General features: G+C 44.3%; 1 protein-coding gene across 1 annotated transcript; it reads left to right on the forward strand.

Annotated features, from left to right (window-relative positions):
- Nucleotides 1-8,003: 8,003 nt before the first annotated feature.
- Nucleotides 8,004-8,850, forward strand: LOC147454914 (uncharacterized; the record flags this gene model as incomplete). Its single annotated transcript, XM_086517092.1, has 3 exons — nucleotides 8,004-8,182; nucleotides 8,256-8,260; nucleotides 8,346-8,850. Coding segments are annotated over 3 exons (366 nt in total), but the record flags the coding sequence as incomplete, so codon positions are not given.
- Nucleotides 8,851-9,420: the final 570 nt, after the last annotated feature.

Genomic DNA, 9,420 nt, shown 5'->3' on the forward strand with positions numbered 1-9,420 from the left:
AGTCAGAGCATAAATTGCGAACTTCATGTACATTCTTTAGTTTTGGCCAATTCCGAATGGTTTCTATCTTGGCCGGGTCCATCTGGACACTGTCTGCTATGACGATGTGTCCCAAAAAGTGTATTTTGGGCAAGAAAAACTCGCTCTTTTTCCTTTTGACCACCAATCTGTGTCGTCGTAGTGCCTCAAAAACCTGTAAGAGATGAATCCTGTGATCTTCTTCATTTGTCAGAGGTGCAGCGGAAGTGTTTATGGATTTAGCTCGGATCTAGTACTCCGCACAAACGCAAGGGACACTTTAATTCACTTGAAAGAACTGACTGGATTGAATGAAAGAGAGAGAGAGAGAGAGAGAGAGAGAGAGAGAGAGAGAGAGAGAGAGAGAGAGAGAGAGAGAGAGAGAGAGAGAGAGAGAGAGAGAGAGAGAGAGACGCACCGAATGTAGGGTCCAAAACCGTCAAGGGTCCCTTGCTCTGTTGCCAGAGCAAGTACTTTCTTTATTCTTACACAATGCTGATACAATGACTACATTCTGAGATGTTGATGCTAATGGGCATTGATACTGGGTACTGGTACCGATGCTATTGATGTTGGGTACTGGTACTGAGAGGTTCTATGTCGACGACGAGGTACTGATGGGTCTGTGTCGACGACGACGATGCCGACGACGAGGTGTTGTTGGGTCTATGTCGACGACGAGGTTCTTGATGGTTCTGTGGATCTATGTCGATGATGATGCCGATGATGATGACGATGACGACGACGACAAGGTTCTTGACGGGTTTGTTGATTTGCGTCGACGACGATGACGGCAACAACGAGGTTCTTGATGGGTTCTATGTTGACGATGATAATGATGACGAAGAGGTTTTGGGGATCCTTATTCGGAGACAAGGCACAAGGGTAATGGGGGCTGGGGTGCTGTGTCGACAATGGGTCTATTGCTGAATGCCGGATCCGCTAGCACTGTCGATGGCTTGGGTCTGCAACCACGACGAGGCTAGGGTTGGAATTTGCTGGCGATCGAAGGTTGGATACGCGGGCTGTCTTGGGCTGAAAACGCTGGTTTTCATGGGCTGAAAACACTGGTCAAACAGGGCTGAAAACGCTGATCATGTTGCTTGAAAACGCTGGCTGTCTGGGCTGAAGCGCTGAGGAATGCTCTGAGAGAAAATGCTGGCTGTCTCCTCCTCCTCCTCGCTCACCAAAAACCGGGTCGAGTAGACAAAAGGGCCAGCCCACGATCATTTCAATAATAGACTGAAATAGACTTATCAAATAATAAGGTCCTAAGGGGTGGTTCACACGGTAAAATGCCTGCGCACTGAAATGCTGTACTGTGCAAGAGTGGGTATGCAATTATGACCGGCCTGGGCATGCACGCTCTGCCAGAGGCTCACAAAGTGCTAGGTTCAGTCCTAAGCTAAGACTCATGCTAGACTGTAGTAGAACATGTCCACGTAGCAAAATTGAAGTGCACACGTGACATCCGCCCTTGTTAAAGGTAAGGCACAACTGCCGAACTTCTATTCCTGGATTCTTTATGTACTTCTGATGCTGACTGCTTCTGATGCTTGTGGATGCATAACCAATGAAAACTCCTCCAAACTCGTCGGTAATGTGGATGTAGATCTGGTGCGATGTAAACACATACCACACGAGTTACTAGGTAGGCTTACTTTTGTCGCAGAATACCAGCCTTGGTGCTGACGCTGCCTTGTGAGCAAGTACTACCACTCGAATAGTCTTGTTGTGAAAACATTGCGGGTGAAGCTGAAAGGTAAGGGTGCTCGGAGGTATTTCCGAGAGTTGCTTGGCGACGGAAGTGGATGCACGCTACATGCAAATGCGAATGCAGAGAGAGTTAGGGGTCCTTTCTCCAACTCCTTCCATATTTGCATAAGAGGCAAGTAGATCCTGGTACTCAAGATCTGGGTTTTCGTTTATCCGACGTCGATCTTTCTTCAAAGACATGGCGATGAAGATGGGAGCTAATAAGTCCATGATTGGGACTTGAAGATTCTTTCAGGAGAAAAAAACCGAGAGAGGTTCTTTGGGTTTTTGGTTTTGCTTGGGTTCTTGATGGTTCTTGGGTACTTGAGGTTCTTGGTTCTTTCCTTGAGTTTGCGAAGCCGAAGCACACACAGCTCTGATACCAATGCCAGGTGCAGCGGAAGTGTTTATGGATTTAGCTCGGATCTAGTACTCTGCACAAACACAAGGGACACTTTACTTCACTTGAAAGAACTGAACTGAATTGAATGAAAGAGAGACACACAAGAGAGAGAGAAAAGAGACGACACCGAATGTCAGGTCCCAAACCCTCAAGGGCCCCCTTGTTGTTGCCAGAGCAAGTACTTTCTTTATTCTTGCACAATGCTGATACAATGACTAAATGTTGAGATGCTGATGCTAATGGGTATTGATGGTGGGTACTGGTACTGAGAGGTTTTGTGTAGAAGACGATGATGTCGACGATGAGGTATTGTTGGGTCTATGTCGACGACGGTGATGTCGACGGCGAGGTTCTTGATGGGTCTATGGATCTATGTCGTTGACGATGACATTGACGACGAGGTTCTTGACGGGTCTGTGGATCTGCGTTGACGACGATGACGAGGTTCTTGATGGGTTCTATGTTGACGACGAGGTTTTGGGGATCCTTCTGCCGAGCCAAGGCACAAGGGGTATTGGGGGCTGGGGTACTGTGTCGATGACGGTGACGACGACGGGTCTATGGCTGAATGCCCAATATGCTAGCATTGTCAATGGCTTGGGTCTGCAACCACGACGAGGCTAGGGCTGGAAATCTGCTGGCGATCGAAGGCTGGATACGCCGGCTGTCTTGGGCTGAAAACGCTGGGCAAACAGGGCTGAAAATGCTGATCATGTTGCTTGAAAATGCTGGCTGTCTGAGCTGAAGCGCTGAGGAATACTCTGAGAGAAAATGCTGGCTGTCTCCTCCTCCTCCTCCTTGCTCTCCATGTGCTGCCCCCTGGCTGCCTATATACCCACCAAAGGCTGGGTCGAGCAGACAAATGGGCCAGCCCACGATCATTTAAATAATAGGCTGAAATTGACTTATCAAATAATAAGGTCCTAAGGGGTGTTTCACGCGGTAAAATGCGTGCGTACTGAAATGTTGTACTCATAGTTACCCGGAACGCGGAACGGGAACGGCGACGGGATCCCGCGGAATTGGGGAATGGCTAGGGGTCCGGAACGGGAACGGCGTGGAACGGGAGGTATAAAAAACACCCAAATAGTGCATTTTTTAGCTCCTTGTGTTTAAATACAAGGAGTATTAGAGTGCTTTGACTCTAATACTTACAAAAAACTCGTTTTGAAGACCATTCAACCTTGCTATGACTAGATGATGATGAGAGAGAGAGAGAGAGAGAGAGAGAGAGAGAGAGGGAGAGATTTGAGAGAGTGGGAGGGAGAGGAAGAGAGCTTGAAGGCTTGAAGCCTTGAGCCTTGAGAGAGTGAGTCTTGAGAGGGAGAGATCTTGAGAGTGTGAGAGGGAGAGAGCTTGAGCCTTGAGGATTAGCTTGTGGAGAGAAAGGGGGAGGGGGGTGCATTTTATGAGTCCTTGAGGCCTTGCACACTTCAAAAAGAAGCCCAAACATTTACTTCAATTTTTTCAATTTTTGCCAAATTTGTTTGTAGCTGTTGGCCGTTCCAGGGGCATTCCGGAACGTTCCGGGACGTTCCGGAACGGCCGTTCCGGTTTGCACTGGCCACCTGGAACGTCAGACGTTCCGGGACGTTTCGGAACGTTCGGGAAGGGAATTGCCCCCTGGAACGCCGGAACGGGGGCTAGGGGGCGTTCCCCGGTAACTCTGGTTGTACTGTGCAAGAGAGGGTATGCAACTATGACCGGCTTGGGCATAAGAGGCTCACAAAGTTTCAGGCTCAGACTTCAGTCCTAAGCTAAGACTCATGCTAGACTGTAGCGGAACATGTCCACGTAGCGCAAGTGAAGTGCACACGTGACATCATTCTTGGAGAATACGATCATGTCGTTAAAGAAGGTGCCCACAAATGGCTTGTACTCTCTAAAAGTCCGGTCCATCATCCTGTTGAATGTTGCAGATTTGTGAGGCCAAAAGGCACCACCAAATACTCGTACTATTCGAAGGATGTCCTGAACGTGGTCTTGTATACATCTATGATAGCCCCTTTTTAGGTCGATTTGTGCTAAAATATGCTGAATCCTGTAGTGTGTCAAGTATATCATCGATCCCGGGTATTGATGATGATTTTATTGAGAGATCGATAGTCAATGCACTTTCTCCAAGATTCAGCTTTCTTCAAAACTAGAAGCACTAATGAGCAAAAAGGTGATGTTTTGGGTTGAATTAGACCCTTTTCAAGAAGCTTCTTTACTTGGTTCATGATTTCCACATTTTGGGTTGTGTAAGTGGCCGGTTCGGTGGCGAATTGTTGGGTGTCAAATCAATCGTATGACCTTCAAGTCTCTCAAGAGGTAGCTCTCCAGGCAAACCCTCAGAGAGACAATCGCCTTGATCTTGCAAAAATTCTTGTCATTCTTGTTCTAAGACATACAAATTTGACTTGTTATGTTCGTCTAATTCTTTCAAATAGATCGAGTAAACAAAAGATTGGATTTCATTAATTTGGAAATGGCCAAAGCTGATATGAGTGGGATGAGTTTGCCCTTTAATTTTACATCAAGGATGATTTCTTTGCCTTTCTCATTCTTTAATGTGGCCTTCCTTGCCCAATAGTTGACCACGACGCGGTTCTTGTGGTACCAAGGGATCCCCAAGCATACATCTCACCCCTCCAGAGGCACGATATAAAAGTCCTCGTGCCCTAAATAGCCTTGGCATTGCAACCGAAGTTTGCCCATGACGTATAATGGGGACATTAGGCCCTGGTGCCTCTATCCCCAAGCATACATCTCACCCCTCCAGAGGCACGATATAAAAGTCCTCGTGCCCTAAATAGCCCTGGCATTGCAACTGAAGTTTGCCCATGACGTGTAATGGGGACATTAGGCCCTGGTGCCTCTAAAACCGCCTCCATCAGTGGTCCCAATTTTAAAATCATTATTCCAAGTCGAGCGCCAATTCAGGTTAAGGTGGGATGAAGTTGGCCTTGGCTCCTCCATCAAAGAGGATAAGGACTTCCTGACCTTGTACTTTGCCCCACACTCTACAGAGCTCCGTACTCTCGTCCTTTTGCTGTAGGCTTGCTCCCACAAAATCTAGAACCTGTCCTGCCTTTGTCTTCCCTTTCTTTGCATGCTCCTTTAGTGTCTGTTTTGTCCTCAACTTGCTCCTTAGGTGCTTTCTTGGGATTCTTTGCAAGAATGTGTCCCTGTTCCCCACAACCGTAACACTTGCGCTCTTTATAGTATTTTGCACGCTGCTCTGTTGATAATTTTGGGCGGGTGGGTTTCTTCTTTTGCTACTTGCCCTTCTTCTTTTTGCCGTCAGAAGAGTCTTGCCCTGTTGAGGTGGACGCTGGCTTTTTTGTAGGATATGTCAAAGAGCCGACATGCATATCAAATCCTTCCTCGATAGTCCCATAAGCCTCTGAATGGATTTCGACTTTTGCTTCAAGCAATACCATCGTATCTCTTTTGAGAGTCCGCATTAAAACCGCCCAACTTGCTCCTTTTAGGTGATTTTTCTAAAAGAAGACACTGGTAAAAAGGTATCCCAAAACCTTTGGCAATATGCAGCCAAAGTGCCTTCCTTTGTCATCCTCAGATGATGCCAAGCTGTGACGACATCTTCTTCATACTCTTTCGTTAACCATGCTGAAGTGAAGAGGCCATGCCACGTCACAAACTTGTGACAGAATTGCTCCTCTCTCTCTCAATTTATTCAACAAGACACTTGGACACTGTCAAAGTATGACAAATGCTCGAGGGATCTTGCAACACTTGGACAAAAAATTACAATCATATGATGCCAACGAAGAGGGCTGCTCTTGAGGTCATGCTGTGGACTTCGGGTCCTTGTAGTCAAGACTATGAGGGATCACATTCACAGACTTTAGGCAATGGAGCTTAATCCAATCTTGTCTAAGTCAGGGGAGGTAAAGATAGTTATCAACAAATCTTTCTTTCCAACCAAGGGATTTTTCAGACTAGGTCAATTTGGACTTCAGAAATTTGCCTAACAGTACTCGAAGTTGAGTACTATGAGACTCTCTTAGCTCCAAATCTTCATAAGAGTAGTTCTCAAGGGTATACAAGAGCTTAAATAGGATCCTTATATTATACCTTTCAAATATTTTATAAGAAAAAGAACCCAATTCCATGGCTCTAGATAGGTAAATCAATCTCCGTTTGAAATCTCTATAAGCAAAAATTCTATGGTTAGAAGGGTCATCACTCTCAATTCTAGAGATTGAAGCCCTAGGGAGACCTTGTACTCTACTAGAAATAGTGTTGTGCAAAACAACTGGATTGATTTCAGGGATAGAAGGCGGATCTGAACGAGAACTTTTAGGAATCCAAGTTCTTTTAAACTGACTTGAAGGGAGAACTAACTCGGGTTTGGGATGCCTTGGCCAAAGCATAGGTTTCTTATGGTAAATTGTCTTATTTTTACGCAAAGAAGACTTTCCTTCCAAGTTGAAACCTTTAGGGAAAAAAGTATGCAAAGTTCTCATCCAAAACAACTCTCGAGGCCACGCTGATTTATAGAACTCTTTAGAGTTTCTAAAATTACCTTCTATGTGCTCAATGGGAAAACAACGGAAAGACTCAAACCCATGTTTTGCTATTGCCGCATTCAAGGGTTTCACACTTTCACGTACGGTGCTGTTACTTTGAACTTTTCTCGCTTCTCTTACATGTTCCTGAAAACGAACAAAAGCTGTTCGAAAGGTTTGGCCAACATACATCATAGAACTATCGTGAATATTATAAATAACATAAATAACTTGAGAGGTATGAACCGGACTTAGAGGACGATCTACCGCAAGATGTTTTTTCCTTAAACGCCTCAAACGATTGAGGGCTTTTATGGAAGAACTTGTGTAATGAGTACTAACTAAGACATTCTTAAAAGAAGCCCAACGAATAGGACCATTACCAAAAACATGCAAATTCTTCAAATTAGACTTAGTTAAAAACTTAAATCTTTCTTGATACAGATTATGACTACTTCTAGCTACTGAAAAGAAAGAAGGGTCGAAAAGATGTACCTGAGAGTCATCAACATTGCTGGTTGAAGCTGAAGAAGAAGTAAAAGTGTTTTTCATTTTTGTAGTAAGGTCAGTGTTTCAGATCAACGCCTCCGGAGGGTGATAGAAACTCAGCTCGTTGGTTTTGTAGAGTACGTTCAAAGCATGAATGATCTCTATATAAACCTGCACCTACTCTTGGGCACTGACGACGTGAGTAGGGATGTCATAGCGGTTGTCCAAGCTATGCATGAGAAAGGTGATAATCTTATTCTTCCTGTTTGGACAAGCAGTGAAGTTGAGATCACATATTGTCAAGTTTGGTTCTTTGCTCTTCGTAGGTTTGTAGTAGTATTCATTGTTCGATTTCATATTTAGCTTACTTGAGGACTTAAGAATGTGTTTCGTTATAGGTTGTTGTGTGAAGTTTGATTTCTAGGATTAAGTTTTTAAGATGTCTTATCCTTTTTTTTTTTTTTTTTTGCTTAAAGTTGAGTACTTGTTTTAAGCCAAGTAAGTTGCGTCAACTTATTTTACACATGCCTTTTCTGAAAACATTTTTAAGTTAATAATATTTTGTTTTATCTAGTTTTGTTTCGAAGCAAACAAAGTGATTTAGTTAGTTAGTTAGTTTGTTTTTGTTTTTCTTTTCTTTTCGTGTGTCCCTTGCTTTTATAGTTTTATGAGTGCTTTATTCCCTCTTATAATTCGTGAGTTCAGACTATTCTGAACTTATGAAGGTATATATAATGGAATGGGTGATTCGTTAGGGAAGGTGATCTCTTCAAAAGATCGGCGATCACATCGGAGTACAATACTGACAAGGGGACCACTGATTTGACTTGGGAGGAGCTTGTTCTGCTGGTGTTGGATTGGGAGGACTAATTTGGAGCTCTGAACATAGAAGGGGCTTGGCTAAACAGTCATCCACGAGATCAAAGCAGAAGCAAAAGCAACATAAGGATGATACTTTTGCAAGTGGTGGAGCTTCCAAGCAAGAGGCGATTTCTCACAAGTGTGTGAATCATGCCATATTGGAAGGAATTGTCGGAAGAAGTCTGATTCAGCTGGCGTTGTATCGGATTTAGATCTGGTAAGGCAGTATATCTCAAATGTCGTGATATCATCAATGATCAACATTAGAATGGCTAGCCTCTGAATCACTCTCATTCTGTAAGGGACGGGAAGTAAGTCTATCAAGATCCACTACTTTCCAAGGCCGAGTAGAGCACCACACCCTCCTCTAGTAGATGCTCACCAAGTTACACCAGTAGCAGCAGCACCCCATCTTGATGCCACTCGAAGACAATGGCGTAGTGTGGACCGTGTCTGTTTGGTAAAGTGCATGATATCCTCGTGAATGAAGTTGTAGACATCGTCTTCATGTTTGTGGCTGAAGCCTTGAAATGTTTGCTGGCTCAACAATGATCAACTTGCTTGACCACTGACTGTCCAGCTCAGCATGTCTCACCAGCTAGACTTCCAACCTTCTCGAAGAGTTGAAGGTTGGCATGACAGTAGACAACTTGCCTAGTTGAGTTGTATTGAGCAAGATACCAAATATTGTATTTTGTCCATGATACTCAAGTCTCTCTCCTGTGCAGAGGATCTTACTATAGTGAGACAGTCTTCATAGCCAAATGTTGGGAGGGTAAGGTTTATAACTGCCAAATAATTGATGCATCATCTTCATTAATTGATTGAGCCTCATTTTACAACACGCCTCTGAACCTGTGTAGGTAACAAGAGTGCTGGATTGTGAAAAGCAATTTTGTATTGATAAAAAGAGCAATCTTGGCTTGCCTCTTCAAGCACGGTGAGAAAACTTGATGGAGTTTTAAGGACAAAAACGTAAAATCTTGCGAACATAAGAGAAAAAGGTTTATTAGCCTTCAGCACCCAAAGCTCGAAGGTGGTGGTGGTGTAATGGAATGAGCTCGACCCTCCTTTTTTGAGATAGAGCTGCCAACGCCTTTGGCTCGACCTTTTGAACATTTTGCGTAGCAGTAAGGGTAGCACTCGTATATGCAAGGGGGCATATTCTCCATTGTTAACTCACATGCACATCCATAGATTGACTCAGAGCCGCAACATATGGCTGTGATGAACCTGCATCATAGTTGTAGTAGTGTGCTCGTTAGAGGAGGGGCAGCAATACTCGTAGAGCATCGAGTACAAGCAGACACCGAAGCATTGGTAACATCTATTTGCCCTCTCCACACAAACAATCCCTATCACACCATGGCATAGCTT

Source organism: Adiantum capillus-veneris, chromosome 7, assembly GCF_014529385.1.
Source record: "Adiantum capillus-veneris isolate H3 chromosome 7, ASM1452938v2, whole genome shotgun sequence".
Taxonomy (NCBI): domain Eukaryota; kingdom Viridiplantae; phylum Streptophyta; class Polypodiopsida; order Polypodiales; family Pteridaceae; genus Adiantum; species Adiantum capillus-veneris.